This window comes from Lipotes vexillifer, unplaced genomic scaffold (assembly GCF_000442215.2).
Source record: "Lipotes vexillifer unplaced genomic scaffold, Lipotes_vexillifer_v1.1 scaffold1129, whole genome shotgun sequence".
Taxonomy (NCBI): Eukaryota; Metazoa; Chordata; class Mammalia; order Artiodactyla; family Lipotidae; genus Lipotes; species Lipotes vexillifer.
In genome coordinates, this window is record NW_006789022.1 from 2,811,846 (window position 1) to 2,828,672 (window position 16,827).

General features: G+C 43.6%; 1 protein-coding gene across 1 annotated transcript in view; it reads left to right on the forward strand.

Moving 5' to 3' along the window:
* Positions 1–11,503, forward strand: part of PLAAT3 (phospholipase A and acyltransferase 3) — a 30,530-nt gene extending 19,027 nt beyond the window's left edge. The window contains exons 4-5 of the mRNA XM_007462105.1: positions 4,423–4,691; positions 11,256–11,503. Coding sequence (XP_007462167.1) covers positions 4,423–4,691; positions 11,256–11,357 — 371 coding nt within the window. The 3' untranslated portion in view covers positions 11,358–11,503. The remainder of the gene's footprint in view (positions 1–4,422; positions 4,692–11,255) is intronic.
* The last annotated feature ends 5,324 nt before the right edge of the window (positions 11,504–16,827 follow it).

The window sequence follows — 16,827 nt, forward strand, 5'->3', positions numbered from 1 at the left end:
TTTCCCTGGGCCTGTGAGGTCATCTGTGTTGTTCTTACTTTTCCATTGCTGCGTGTCCTCGGTTATATGGACATCGCCCAGTTTGTTATCTATTCTTCCGCTGATGGGCATTGGATGCTTCCATTAGTGGGCTGCTCTGTGTGCAGCTGCTGTGGACATTCTTGGATGTGTCTTTTGCTGACCAAGAATGGTAGCAAGATGAATGACCTCACCCTGTATTTATAGAGAAATCTAGAAGTAACCAGGGTAGATGTCACCATCCCCACCCCTGATCAACCAAACCACCAACATCTAGAACCACATAATCTGCCTTTTCTTCTGTTACAGTGCAAATGTGCCCTTATTTTATTTTATTTTATATTTTTTACATCTTTATTGGAGTATAATTGCTTTACAATGGTGTGTTAGTTTCTGCTTTATAACAAAGTGAATCAGTTATACCTATACATATGTTCCCATATATCTTCCCTCTTGCATCTCCCTCCCTCCCACCCTCCCTAACCCACCCCTCTAGGTGGTCACAAAGCACCGAGCGGATCTCCCTGTGCTATGCGGCTGCTTCCCACTAGCTATCTACCTTACGTTTGGGAGTGTATATATGTCCATGCCTCTCTCTCGCTTTGTCACAGCTCACCCTTCCCCCCTCCCCATATCCTCAAGTCCATTCTCTAGTAGGTCTGTGTCTTTATTCCTGTCTTACTCCTAGGTTCTTCATGACATTTTCTTAAATTCCATATATATGTGTTAGCATACGGTATTTGTCTTTCTCTTTCTGACTTACTTCACTCTGTATGACAAACCCTAGATCTATCCACCTCATTACAAATAGCTCAATTTCGTTTATTTTTATGGCTGAGTAATATTCCATTGTATATATGTGCCCCTGCCCTTATTTTAAAAGCCAGCCTTTAGGTGTGGGCCCTGGACCCCCTTCTCTTACTTTCACAAGCACTCTGCCCTCAAATTAATAATAATTCTGTATTATTCCTATTGGCTTAGAAACCACTGGAATATCTCCCACTGATAAAACAAACACCCCTTCGACCTCACATCCTCTCTAGCTAACTTCCCATGGAGCAGCTCTCTTGTCTGCCATGGCCCCCGCTGGTTCCTCACTTCCCATCCTCTCTTCTGTTCCCTCCACCAGGGAGTATTTACTCCCCTCCTGGAGCAGCTCTTATCAAGGCTACATCAATACAGTCAATATCCTGGTCATGGCTTACTTGGCTTCTCTGCAGCATTTAACACGAGTGGCCTCTCTCTGCTGTTCACCTGGCGCTGCCTTCCTTGCCCACTGGGCCCTTCCTTCTTGGCCTCCTGTGTCTAGGGTGCTCCTCCTCTCCCATACCCCTAATCCTTACTCCTCCCTCATCCAGTCCCCTGGCTTCTAACACCTTCTATTTGTTGATGTCTCCCTTAACTTGATTTTAACCCTGCTTAGCTTCAGATGTGTGTAACCTCTTGACGACTTGGCATCTTCAGCTGGGTATCTAATTGGCATGTTGATCTTGACACACCCCAAATGGAGGGCTCCAGTGGACAGTACCATCCGGTTGCTTAGACCAAAAGTCTAGGCATCATCCTTGATCCTTTTCACCCCACGTCTAATCCATCAGGAAATCCTGTTGGCTTTATCTCCAAAACAGACCCCCAATCTGATCACTTCTCAGCATGTCCACTGCTGTGCCCTGGGGTAAGCTACCATCCTCTCTCACCTGATGCTACTGCGGCTTCGGGTTGGTCTCTCTGCCTCTTGTCCACTTACGGTCAGTCCTTCCTTCACTGGGCAGCCAGTGTGATCATTCCAAAGTATAAATCTGATTATGGCACTCGCCTTCTCTTAATTTCGACTGGCTTTTCCATCACACGTAGATAAGTTTCAGGTCTGTGCTGTGGCTTGTGAGCCTGGCGTGGTCTGGCCTCTGCCTGCCTGTCTGACCTTCTCGAAGCTTCCTCTTCTGTCCTCCTGGGTCTCTAGACTTCAGCCACAGCGGCCTCCTTGCGGCCTCAAGCACGCCACGTGCCTTTCTTCCCGAGCTCCTTGCCTTTGGTCTTCCTTCTGCTCGTGGTGCTCTTTCCTGGCTCTCAGCACAGCTGCCTCCTCTTCATCGTTCAAGTCTCAATTCAAATGCCTGTTTCTGGGCGTGGCCCCCCCCCCCACCCCGAGTGAGAGCAGCCTCCCCTGGTCGTCCCCTCCTATGTGACTTCACTGAATCTTCTCCATAGCATTTTCAGTTCCTGAAAGTGTGTTATTTTTTCTGTTTGTTCCTTGTCAGTGTCCTTTCACTAGAGTGTAAACTCATTGAGGGGAGGTGCGCTGTCTAGTTCGTGTCTGTGTTCAGCACCTTGGACCAGCACCAGTATTGCTTGACTGCACTGAGTGGGTGTAACTGCTGTACAGGAAGCAGGGGACGGCACGACAGGGCATCTGGGTGGATAGGTGTGACACCCTTCATTGGGTGAGTGGTGCTCCTCAAAGGGAAATATGCTTCTATCTGCATCTTCTCACTCGAGCTTCACAGGAACCCCGTGGAATAGGTGAGGCAAGGAGGACTGACCTCCTGCTACTGAGAAAACGGTGGAAATTAGAGTTGGAAGGAAGCTTAGAGAACAACCCAGTACTAATGAGGCACTCACCCTGTGCCAGGCACTGGTGGAGGCACCTTACCTAGTCAGTTTCTTTAATCTTTGCAGCTCCCTGTCCAGTACTGTAGGCACAGGTAGAACTTACTGACCCTATTCTACAAGGAACTGGGGACTAGAGAAATTAAGCCATTTGTCCAAGGTCACATAGCAGGAAAGTCGTGGAGGTGGGACTCAAATCCTGGCTGTCTGACTCTCTATTCCCTGCCCTTACACATCCTGCTATACTGTCAAGTCTGAGGTTTCCCAAAATTTAGTCACTGATTGCTTGCCATATCCTTGTGCCCTCTCTTCAATTATTTAATTGGTATTTTCTTTAATAGACTAACTTTAAAAAGTAAAATAGTTCTTTCAAAAGAAACTTTAAATTCCTATATTGATGTGTGTTTGTGAATCCATCTTAGCTGGTATTTGTGGATTCCCAGTGTTGGCTCAGCAAAGTTAAGTGACATGTCAAGACCATTCAGTGATGGAGCCAGAATCAGATCCCAGAGCTTCTGACTGTCAGCCTGTGCACTTACTCACCAGGGTGACACCCAGGGTGTGAAGTGTAAGGAAGCCCTCACTCTTAGGTGTTGACTCTGAACTTGCATCCCTGAGAGTTGGTACCTCCTGAAATTCTGTGCTCTAGGCACCTTGCTTGCCTTGCCCCAGTCCCAGCCCTGCCACCCACGCGCCTAGGGGCTGAAGGTGGATGGGTCTCAGGAGCTCCCCTGATCCAATCACCACACCGAGCCTTTCCACAAATTTGGGACTCAAACACAGCACCATCTTTTATTTACTTCACTGAATCCTCAAGCACCTCGTGCCCTATTAGTAGCAAGTCTGAATTCTTCTGATTTTCTAAAATCTCAGGATTATACTCAGGGCAGAGGGGTTTAGTCCTCTTTGGAAAGCCTAGCAGAACAGGACCTGGACTCTGATCAGACACTTTTGCCATTGCTTGTTGCTGTCACATGGTGTTACAGTGGAAGATGGGTCCTGCCCAGTGTAATAGGATGCTTCCCCTGCTGAGAAGAGCCCTGGGGGTTCCCGATCGCGGCAGGGCCACGGAGGCTCTTTGAGGGACAGTGAGCCTCCTCTGTGATGTTCCCTGGGGTCCGCCTCTGTCGTGCAAGCCCACCTCTTCAGCCATCATACCAAAAGCTTGCCCCTCCCCACACGGTATAGGCTGGCTGCCTCAGGAGGTATGCCCAATCTCTGTGCTGGCATCAGCTTTCCCTCCCAACTATCCTGGTCCTTCTGAGCCCAAATCCCTTGCTTCAAGGCAGTTTCATTTCTGGAAATGTGTTGCCTCTTCCAGCCCCTCCCCGTGGACCTCCCTGGTGTCACACCTCTGGGAGCAGCTGTGGGGTTTTGGTCCCTTTGCTCCAAGGATAGGATCCACTTCTGCAAATCCATCTACCTTTTCTGCAGTAATCAGCTTTGTGTGTGTCAAGGAAGCGTAGCAGTTTAGGATCACAAAAAGTTCACACTCTATTCCTCCAAGGAGGTGGGTGTGCTCAGGGCCCATATTTGCACAATCAAGAGGGTGTACGAGGCCAGCTTCTCTAGGTTAAAAATAATCACAGCAAATCACGGAACTTTACTCCTCCTCATTTCAGATAAGGAAACCAAGGCCTAGAGACCATAAACGCCTTATTCATAGCCACACAGCTGTGGCCCTTTCACATCTGCTCATCCCCTTGTGGCTGTGGTGGATGCCAGGCTTGGGGCTGCTCTGAGCCCCTGTGGGCCGGCTCAGGACCGATCCCGCTGTTTCTCATCCTGAATCCGTAGGTGAGATCGCGGGAGCTGGTGTGGCCAGTGCTGCGTCTGCGCTGACTGACAAGGCCACAGTGAAGAAGGATCGGCTGTGCGACGTGGCCGGGAGAGACTGGTTCCAGGTCAACAATAAGCACGACGACAAGTACTCGCCGTTGCCTCCCAACAAGATTGTGCAGCAGGCGGAGGAGCTGGTGGGCCAGGAAGTTCTCTACAAGCTGACCAGCGAGAACTGCGAGCACTTTGTCAACGAGCTGCGCTACGGGGTCTCCCGCAGTGACCAGGTGCGTCCTCAGTGTGTCCCCATCCCCGGGAACCAGACCATTTCCTCCGCTGACCTGGGCATCCGTGTGGGCTGGGCTGGGCTGGAGACAGGGGCACAAACAAGACAGAATAGCAGAGGCAGAAGCCTGCCCTCAAGGATGTCACAGTTGGGGTGGGGAGGAGGGTGGGGAGATGGGCACCGCGGACCAGTGTGGCTGGGGGACGATGGCCGAGGGTGTGAGCACAGACGTCACTGTCAGCCCGGTGCCCGGCCCTCCCTGGCTGCCTGGCCCTGAGATGGACCCTTCCCACAACCTCAGAGGCAGGTTTTACTATCCCGCTTTACAGATGTGGAAACTGAGGCTCACAGCACTTGTTGATGGCCATTCATTTCATCAAACAAATCTGTGTTGTCTCTTTTCCTGAGATTTGTCTCCAACTGTGCTGATAAGTAGCAGAGGTGGGAGCTGAAGCCCAGGTCTGCCACGACTTATAAAAAGCCCTGTGATTAGCCCTGCCTTAAGCCAAGGGGCAGTCCAGGAGGCCCCAGGTGATGCAGGTGTGTTTTATTTACTTAGTTGATTTTGGCCATGGCCACTCTCTTCTTTGAATTGCTTTTTCACCTGGGTAACTAACTTCCTTCCTATTTTCTCTCACTTTCTCCTCTCCTTTTCTGGCCCTTCCCTGCAGCCCCCTCATTTGTGTGTGTGTGTGTGTGTGTGTGTGTGTGTGTGAGAACATTGTTTGGAAAAGTTCTTGGATGCCTGTTGATGCAAAAGAGTATGATTTTTTTTTTTCTTTCAGTAAAGAATGAGTTTAAGATCCATCAGGTTGTTGATTTTCAGTACTTTTTAATTTTTTGAGATCTGGTCTCTTCTGCCCTGGTCATTGTGGTGGTCAAGGGCATGGCCTGGCAGACAGATTGATTCATGTTCTCTAAACCCTGGTAAAGTACAAGTGATAATACTGATCTAGGAGGGTTACTGTGTGAATTAAATAAGAGCATCTTTATGCTAGCAGAGTGGCAACTCAGAAAATACACTTAATAAATTGTAATAGTTAAAGTAGTCATAATGGTCCTCATCTTCATTCTTTTTCTTGGTTCACCCACTATCTTGTCCACTGGCCTGTCTGGGCCACAGTGACTTGCTGGGGAGGCATCCACCAACACCCCCTACAAGGATCATGCTCAGCCTTCCTCATACCGCTGATAATCAGCTGTGTTTATTTACTACACTGACCTGCATGTTGGTTAATTCATCCTATGCTCTGTGATGATGCAGTAGATATCTTCAAATGGGTATTCTCTTATTTTTTTTCTTCAATCACTCATGTTATTATTATTCAATAAATATGTATGTAAATATATAAAAATGTATATAAGTACATGTATATGTGATACATATATTTACATATACATATATGTACATACATACAATGAATATAAGTATGTGTGTGTGTGTGTGTGTGTGTGTGTGTGTGTATATGAATGTGAAAGACGATTAATAGAAAAATTGACTAGTAGCAAGTACACACCTAGCTAGGGAAGGATAGGGCAATACTGCCAGTGTTTGGTGAAGAGTCCCAGAATCTCTGGGTCACAGTCTAGTTTCAATTTCTCTGACAGTTTATAAGAGGCTCCTTCTGGGAAAGTCAGTGGGCGGGTCCATGAGAGGAACCTCATGACTCAGATTACAAATGTGAGGCAACCAGAAGGAATCTGGGGGATGATGGCACTCAGCACATCTATCTAGGGGGGATAATGGCCTTCAAAACTTTTGTTTTGAGTCACATTTGATGCATACTGTCATCCTGGTATCTCTCTTCACTAGCATCCTTTAGAGATGCCCTTCAGTTCTCTCCTGTATTAATGCTTTTATCCTCTGCAGCTCACATCTTTCTCTTTCTTGGATTACTCTCTTGTTTTGGTGGAATACCACCTCTAATAGATTCTGAGAAAGGATGCATTTTAAAAAGATTGTTTATGCCTGAAAACATCTTCATTATATCCTCGTATTTGATTGATAGTTTGGCTGGGTATGGAATTCTAGGCTGAAAAGAATTTTTTAAAAAATGTGATGGTATTGCTCCATTGTCATCTAGTTTATGCTATTGTTTACGAGAAGTCTGAATCGGTTCTGATTTTCGATCCTTTGTATGTGACCAATTTTATCTTTCTGGAAGCTTATAGAATCTTCTCTTTATCTTCAGTGTTCTGAGATTTCACAGTGATAAACCTCGTGTGGATCTGTTTTCATGAATTGTGCTGGGCACTTGATGACACTTTTCAATGTGGAAACCCTGTTCCTTCAATTCTGGGAAATTTTCCATTTTCTCTTCTCTCATTCGGGAACACTGATTATTCGGAGGTTGTACCCCTAGACTGCTCCTCTGATTTTCTTTTCTTCTCTCCCCTGTTTTCCAATTATTTATCTTTTTCAGTGAGAAAACTAACACTTATTGGTAGGTCTGGGTAGAGTAGAAGTTTTTAAAAAAGTAGCAGTGATGATACCAGCATAAAAAAGAGAAACATATGCTAAATAGATCGGATTTCATGGGTGATCCTGCATAACAACTGAGGTGTTGATTACACCTGGCTTCTACTTCAGGTAAACGTCCACCCTCCTTTGCAGCAATAAACTCCAAACAGAGATTACTATTCAAATTTGGGAAGTATAAGGTACCAAATTCAGGGTGCTGTTTTAAGAAGATTTGGTAGATTTATAAAATATCTCCAAATCATCTCATTTTTAGTTATCCTTTAGTGATTATTAATAGACTAAAGAAGAGAGTCACAATTTAATATAAGTAGAACATTTCTTCACAAAATTGTTACACAAGTTAGTAAAATACATATGTCAGTATGCACAAATAATATTTAGAGCATTTAAATACAATTCCAAATCTTGAGATACTGAAAGAACCAAGAAATATTTTTTATCATTTCCTCTTTCTACAAGCACCTTCTTGAAAAATGAAACAATACAAATTAGACACATCCCATTCTCTTCCTGAGGCTTTAGCCCAATGCACTAGTCAGCCACCTGAAAGAGGCAAAACGGTGACAACACAACAATGATAAAACAGCATCAACAATTCTACTGGACCCCCTCACAGGACATGAAACCAGAACATATTACAAAACAAAAAGAGGTGCCATTTATACTGTTTCCAAAGATTTCCTCTTTCATTTCTTGGCCTAGATGAGGGTTTCTCAGCCTCAGCACTATTGACATTTTGGGTCATTAACAATGAAGATAAGTCTTCACTGTTATGACTTGCCCTGTGTATTGCAGGATATTTAGTAGCATCCATGGCCTCTACCAACTAGATGCCAGTAGCACCCCCAGGTATAAGAACCAAAATGCCTGTAGATATTGCCAAATTCCCCCCCGAGGGCAAGCCTGTACCCCCTTGGGAAGTGCTGGCCGAGGTGAGTAATGATCATAATACATGTTGTGGCCAAAATGTAGCTCCTGCACTTGTCCCATCTCACTAGAGAGGGTGGATTTAGTGTGCGCTGGACAACGTCCAGCAGTACTTTTTTTGTAAGAGCCATCAAAGCAGCAGCTCTCTTTTTCACTTAACTCATGAGGATATTTTTCTGTGTGAAAAGGATCTTATTAGTCATTATGTTTATTTGTGTTCAGCTCTTTGAAGCAGACTAGATTTTCCTTCAACGGGCTATATGTGACTCATCTAAGTTTCCATTTAGTAAGGGAAACAATGGATTTAAACTAAAATGTTGTTTGTGCTTTCCATGCCTAAGAGTATTCTAATCAAGATGGTCCTATTTTCCACCTACCTATTTAAACATACTCAGGCTTCAAAAAATGTATACTTAGTAAGCTTTTGTACTGAATAGTACTCTAGCAAAAAGCAACTATAGGAGCGACACTCATGCTGTAGTCTACTCTGTGTCAGATAAAATTTTAAGATAAATAGAAATTGAAGATGTGGCCAATGGTATTGTGTAATTACATAAACCTGGATAAATTACAGGGTATTATTTAAAAACTACTGTAGGGCTTCCCTGGTGGCGCAGTGGTTGGGAGTCCACCTGCTGATGCAGGGGACACGGGTTCGTGCCCCGGTCTGGGAGGATCCCACATGCCGCGGAGCGGCTGGGCCCCCCGTGAGCCATGGCTGCTGAGCCTGCGCGTCCGGAGCCTGTTGCTTTGCAATAGGAGAGGCCACAGCGGTGAGAGGCCCGCGTACCGCAAAAACAAAACAAAACAAAAAAACTACTGTAAATATTAAAGCCAACTTTCTGTACACATATTTTATAACCATTGTTATTTTATAACCTCTCATAGTCTGAATTCAATTGCTTTCTGAATAATATTACTCTTCTTATATCCACTTAGAACATTGCTGAAAGTGAAGAAAGCACATAAGAATTGTCTTTTTCCCAGAAATAATTCCAGGGCTTAACTGATTGTAGACGTGTAGCATAAGCAGGTAACTGTCCGCAGTCTGATAGGATTACTGTTTGCCCACTTTCAAGAAAAGATAATGAGGGGCAACTTTTCTCTTTCATAATATTCTGATTGAAGACCTCTGGTGCACACCGTGTAGCCCATTTTCATGATCAGAACTGTTGTAATTTCAGCACAGTGGCTGGGCTGGACCCAGCAGCCTTACAACAAGAAAATCATCAATGGCATCTGCAGGTAGCTCTGTCTCTCTTGGGGAGATCATTCTTTCCGTAAAATCTGCATTCTCAGGGCTAACTAAATACTACTTTCTTGTATTTAATTACACAATTTGACTCTGTACAAAGCATGAGCACAAACAATGAGGCTATTGTTGTTTTCCCTGACAAAGTACCTTTTGTATGAACCGGCTCCATCAGCATTTCTCCTCACACTGTGAGGTTCTGTAAAGAACTGGGGGCTTATTGTTCCTACTCCATTATCTGCAAACCATTTCTCCCACCTTGACACATAGCTTAGCAAGGAAAACACTGGATACAAGTGGTTTTATGCAGGCTCCCTAGCAAGAACCCAACAGGACCACGGTTGCCACAAAGCCAAGCCTAATTACCTTTAATTTAACAGGAAGGTCTAAAGACTGACCAGCAGTCAAACCTTAGGTCAGTAGCTTCATTCAAACTTCTGTTGACATGTGTTCTGGGTACCTTGTGATGTTAGTTACACTGGTGTATTTCCTGGCATTTCACACAGCTATGCTGGACACGTTTATGGCTCAGATAAGCCTGGGCAGTGGCAACATATATTCTTTTTAACCATTGAAGTTTTTCAAAGTCTTCTCTATGGTGGGCATGTGGGAATTTTTCGGCCACAACATACACAACCTAGGCAAGCTCTGTGCTTAGGGTACCAAGGGCAGAGTTGGCGGCGTCATGTAAGGATGTGGGTTTGGGGTACCAAATCCACATTTTCATCCTTTTTATTACTGGGATTTTTAGTACACTCTCTCATTGGACTTCTTGGAGTAAAATCATTAAGAATCTTTTCCTTTGCAGTTCTTGATTCTGCTTAAATGCTTGGCTTGGTTTTAGGGTGAGATTTCTTGATCCATGTTCATGATACCGTTAGTGGGAAAAAGTACAGTTTTCATGATTTCGGGCATTGTGCCTTCACTGCATTTAGTGTTCTCTGGGTCCTAGTGGAATTATGCCTGAAACAAATGCCTTATTTTACTTTTAATTGGATTTTGGAAAGAGGATTTTTAGTACACTCTCTCATTGGACTTCTTGGAGTAAAATCATTAAGAATCTTTTCCTTTGCAGTTCTTGATTCTGCTTAAATGCTTGGCTTGGTTTTAGGGTGAGATTTCTTGATCCATGTTCATGATACCGTTAGTGGGAAAAAGTACAGTTTTCATGATTTCGGGCATTGTGCCTTCACTGCATTTAGTGTTCTCTGGGTCCTAGTGGAATTATGCCTGAAACAAACGCCTTATTTGACTTTGAATTGGATTTTGGAAAGAGTGAAATTTGATACATGTTCAATTTTTTACCCTGAAACTTACTCTTACTTTTGCAACATTTTTTTTTCTAGTACAAACAATACAAGTCAGATATCTTAATAATTTAAAGTATAACATTACTACTCTTCATAGTTGAGTCATTTAAGAACATGCAAAGAGCACCTCTGCGCCTGGCAGGACCGGGTGCTGGGGATACAGTGAAGGTGACGGCAAGTGAGGGTTTTGCTCTGACGGAGGTCACAGTTTATTGAGGATTCAATAGCAATGACTTCAACTTCACGCTTACTTCGAGAGCTCCCTGTTGGCCAGCCAGGATTTCAACCATCTGGCTTCATCTCCCTGTCCTTTTCACAGCCACCCTCTGGGGATGTGCGCTTTAAGTACTCACAGGGTGAAGTGAGTTTCCCGCTTCAGACCTGTGTATGTCATTGGCCAGCTGGCCCCACCCACCACTCCTGCCCCATCCTGCCCTCTTCTCCGTATTTCCCTGCCAATGTTAGTTGACTCATGAGTTTGTCAAGAAGGCCAAGGGGCATGGGAGGCTCCCTGAGCTGGATGTTCTTGTTGAATGTACAGCGTGTACTCAGATTCCTGACACAGAATCTGATCCACCCTCCTCTCTCTTCCAGGTCAGAGATGCCATCATGGCAGCTGGCATCGCAGGAGTGGGCCTGGCAGCCATAGGCCTCATTGGAATCATGTTCTCAAGAAACAAGAAACAAAAGCAATGACTTGAAGGGACTCTCTTGTCAGCAGTGAATTTATACATTACGGGGGCCTTCTTTGCTAGAGGGTTTGAGGTTTGGTTTGTGGATTTATTCTGTTTTACAATGAGGCTTATTTTCACAGAATAAAATAAAGCCCAATGAAGGAGGATTTTATTGGGGGAAGTGCAGCAAGAACTGCCTGGCGTGGTCTGTTGAGGGTGCAGCTACGCTCTGTTCCTGATGATGCCATGTTGTTCTCTGCCTCTTTGGTGATTTTCTCTCACTTTCTATTTGTGGGTTGCATTCTTTACGTGCAGGAAACAAAGTCCAACTCCAGTTATCTCAAGTAATGGGGGTTTCTAGTGGTGAGGATACAGGTGGGCAGCAAGGGAGACAGACAAACCTGACTGATATTCAAGAACAGGAACCACTGCACACCCAGGACCTTTGGCCTGGAGCTAGACCCAGGCTGGCTTCCAGGACTTAGTAGCTGGAGTCTATGTCCGTGGGGTTCAAACCCCAGCCATAAGGAAAGACTATATGCTCTTGCCAATCTTGTTAAAACCTCCTTTATATCCCTCTGATCTCCACAGCTTTTCTCAGCCTTATCACTTCCACCCCGCAGCACTCCTGCGTCCTCTCCACTTGGGCTGTCACAACACCCCTCCCCCCACCACCAAGTCTCTGATCCCACACCCGCTCCTGCGGCTTCTCTCCCCACGTCTGCTCAGTTTCATCCCTCCCTGTGGCCTGCGAGGTGCTCCCAACGCAAGCTCCTGAGAGAGAATCTGATTGGCTCAGCTTACCACACTTAGCCTACAGATTGATTGGCTGCCATTGGGTCAGGTGGCCCCACTAGGCCAATCAGCTCTGCCCAGTGGGGCCAGGTCACGTGGTACAAAGTTGCCTCAGGGCTTTCGGGGTGGGGGTGGGGCTGGTCCCATGCCTGATGTAGGTGCAGCTGACCCCTCGTGGGATGGTCTGAGGGAGAAGGGACGACCCTTCATGGTTGATCCCTTGAGGTCTCCTGCTGTTGCTCGCTGGGCTTGGCAGGTGTTCAAAGTGACCATTTTCCTGAAAGGGGCTTTTGTGGGTTCCTCAGAAGTACCCTGCTGGGGCCGACTGTCCTTCCCTCCACAGGGCAAGTCTCCTCTGTCTGCTTGCGAATGTTTCCTTCGTCAGCCCTGGTTGTCTGGGGACCATCAGTCTTTTGGAATCCTGGACAGGACTTACAAATGGCTCCTGGCCAGCTCCCTCCTGCTTGGCCCACATCTGGTCCAGGATAAGCTTGTGCCCGTTCATGTCCCAGCGTTGATGGAAGAGTAGTGTCTCCCAGTGTAGTTTTCTTTCTTTTTGTTTCAGTTCTGTTGATGTCACATGTCGTTCCAGTTCTCAAGCTCCCCAAACGCAAGGGACACAGGCCCAAATTAAAGGGTGGGTTTCTTGAAGCCCCCTCTGTCGTGTGGCATAAGGTGATGCAGAGGCGTGGAGCATAAACCTCCAAACTAATTATCTAGTAAAAAGGAATGAAGTAGAATAAACACAAGAAAGCAAAACTAAAACACCCAGTTCAATTGCAAAATAAACATTACATACAGAAAGTGGGGTGTGTAGAAATGACCAGAGAAGATGGAACAACTAATTCCAAATATATTGGTAATGACCATAAGTATATGTGGACTAAATTTGCCAAGTATAAGACAAACATTATGCTGGATTAGACAACGAATCCAGGGAATACTGTCTACAGCAGATCCAACTGAAATATAAGGACACAGAGACTGAAGTTAAAAAGATGGACATTGTGCATGATAACTCATCTGATGTCTTTAAAACATTAATGTTATCAAGGAGAAAAATTGGCGGTGTGTATAAACTGTCCTAGACTGAAAGACATGTTGGAGACAAAACAACTTAGTGTGAAAAACAACTGTAAACGCAATTTGGGATAATAGGGAAAATTTGAATATGGACTGGGTGTTTAAGAATATTAAGAAATTATGAATTTTATTAAGTGTGAAAACGGTATGAGGTTTATGGAAAACACATGACCTTATTAAAAAAATAGATGCAGATATAGCAAATATGACAAAACAATAAGTTTTTAATCTATGTATTGTGTATATGGGTAACCACTGTACTAATCTTTCTAGTACTTTTTGTATATTAAAATTTTTACCTAGGAAGCATCTGAAAAGTATCTGAAGTTTGAACTTGAAAATTTAAATAAACTGAAACTTTTGAAATTATTTCAATAAATTATATAATAATTTTTTAAAATTAAAAGAAGATATGCTAGGCAAATGCTAACTAAAAACTGGTTAATTAGTTAATACTAATTAACTAAAAGCTGGTATATCTATAATCATATCAGACAATGTAGGCTTTAAACCCAAAATGATTACTGGACAGAAAAAAGATAAAAGGTGTGGCATAATAAGAAATGCATTTGGTCTTTATCCTTGGTTCTTGGCCAGAGCTCCTAAAACCCTTGGAATTTCCTGAGTGATAGGCATGTCTTCTCCTGTTCCTAAGAGCCCCTTTTGATCAACTTGAGTTTGTCCTAATGAGGAGACTTAGGCGGGGGACACTAAGATAGCCTTAAGATGGGGCTGGTCATCAGAAAGACCAAGTGATTAGAGGGTTGGAACTTTCAGGCTACTGATCTCTAAGAAGGGGAGGTGAGGGGTGGGCAAGCTGAACATTAAGCTCTATAAAAACTCTTGATCAAGGAGACTTGATGAGCTTCCTGCTGGTGGACGTATCGAGGTATCAGGAGAGTGGCTGCCTGAAGAGGGCGTGGAAGGTCCTTTGCCCACACACCTTGCCCTATGCATCTCTTCCATTTGGTTGTTCCTGAGTTCTGTACATTATAATAAACCAGTAAACACAATTAAAGTGCCTCTTCCTGAGTTCTGTGAGCTGTTCTAGCAAATTATTGAACCTTAGGAAGGGTTGTGGGAACCCCTGATTTTTAGCCCATTGACAGAAGTACAGGTGGCCTGGGTCTTGCGAATGGTGAAAGGTGTCTAAAGGTGAAGGAGGGCAGTCTTAGGGGACTGAGCACTTGAGCTCTGAGGCCTGTGCCAGCTCCCAGGGGTTAGTGTCAAAACTGAACTGAATTGTTGAACACCCAGTTGGTATCTGGGAAATCAGAGAATTCGTTGGTGTTGAAAAAGGCTCCAAAAAAGTTTCTGAAAAAAGTTTCAACTCACTAGGAAGGTATAATAGTTCTAAAATTGTTTGCACCTAATAAAAGTCCTAAAATAGATACTGAAAATTTTGGCCTGTTGCAAGGAGAAAATGACAAATTCCCCATGATAGTGGGAGATCTAAATAACACCTCTCTCTGGAACTGATAAATCGAGGAGACACAAAAGATACAGCAACTTTGAAAAACCAACGAGCTGATTTAATGAACACATGTAGTACAATTGTCGAATATAGAGTTTTTTTTTTTTTAGCGGTACACGGGCCTCTCACTGTTGTGGCCTCTCCCGTTGCGGAGCACCGGCTCCGGACGCGCAGGCTCAGTGGCCATGGCTCACGGGCCCGGCTGCTCTGCGGCATGTGGGATCTTCCCGGACCAGGGCACAAACCCGTGTCCCCTGCATCGGCAGGCAGACTCTCAACCACTGCGCCACCAGGGAAGCCTGAATATAGATTCTTTTTGACCACACACAAAGGAATGCTCATGAAAACCGACCACGTCTTTGGCCTTGATGCAAGTCGCAACAAATTTCAAGGGGCTGGTAACATAGAGATCATCTTTTCTAACCATAATGAAATTAAGTTAGAAATCAATAAGAAAGTGATAGCTAGAAAAACTCTATCCTTTTAGAAATTTTAGAACACATTGTTAGATCAATTATGAGTCAAAGAAGAAAACATGATGGAAACTAGAAAATATTTAGAACTGAATGATAACAAAAATACTAGAGATCAGCCCTTGGGTCATTCCTGTCAAGGGATACCTAGAAAGAAATGTGTAGCATGAATTCTTACATTAAGAAAGAAAAAGATACAAATTAATGAGTTAATCATCCAATTGGTGAAGATAGATAGAAGTCATACAGATGGCCAATAGGGACATGAAAAGATGCTCAACAGGAATAATCATCAGGGAAATGCAAATCAAACCTACAATGAGACACCACCTCATGGCTATTATCAAAAAGACAAGAAATGACCAGTGTTGGTGAGGATGTGGAGAAAAGACAAGCCCTGTCCACTGTTGCTGGGAATGTAAAGTGGTGCAGCCACTATGGAAAACAGCATGAAGTTTCCTCAAAAAGTTAAGAATAGAATTAGCATACGATCCAGCAATCCCCCTTCTGGATATTTATCCAAAGAAAAGGAAAATATAACTTGAAAAGATATGTGCACCCCCATGTTTGTCACAGCATTATTTACAACAGCCAAGATATGGAAACAAGCCAAGTGTCCATCAATGGGTAAATGGAGAAGGAAATTGTGGTATACATATAGAACGGAATATTATTCAGTCATAAGAAAGAATGAAATCTTGCCATTTGCAACAACATGAATGGACCTTAAAGGCATTAGGCTAAGCGAGATAAGTCAGACAGAGAAATACAAATACTGTATGATCTTACTTATATATGGAATCTTTCAAAAAAATCATGCTTATAGATATGGAGAACAGATTGGTGGTTGCCAGAGCTAGGGGTTGGGGGTGGGTGAAATGGGTGAAGGGGGTCAAAAAGTACAAGCTTCCAGTTATAAGATAAATAAGTCATGGGGATGTAATGTACCACATGGTGACTATAGTTAATAATACCATATTGCATATTTGAAAGTTTCTAGGAGAATAGATCTTAAAAGTGCTCATCACAAGAAAAAAATGTTTTGTAACTATATGTGATGACAGATGTTAACTAGACTTGTTGTGGTGATCGTTTTGCAATATATGCAAATATCAAATCATTATGTTGTGCTTCTGAAACTAAGATAATGTTGCATGTCAATTATACCAAAAAAAAAAAAAAAAGAGAGAGAGAGAGAAAGAGACAAAAGAAAAAAGAATAGGAAGAAAGTTAAAATATATGAACCAAAAGAAATGAATCAAAATAAGCATATAAAAGAGAATACACAAGTTAATGTTTTAGGAATAAAAAGGGGGATATAACTACAGATACTAAGGAGATCAAAAAACAAGAAATCAATAAATAACTTCATGACAATAAATTGGAAAATTTGGATGGAATTAATACATTCTAAGGAAAACATGTTATCAAAATTGAACCAAGAATAAGTAAAAAAATCTAAGTAGTCCTATTATCATTAAAGGAATTAAATCAGTATTTAAAATTTGTCCCACAAAGAAATGGCATTCCTGGATGGTTTTACAGAGGAGTTTTCCCAAATATTCAAGCAATACATGAATGAGATCTCTCTGGAGAAAATATCGAAGGACTTTGCATGGCTAGGAAACCTCAATATCATAAATATGTCAGTTTCTTTCCAAATTCAT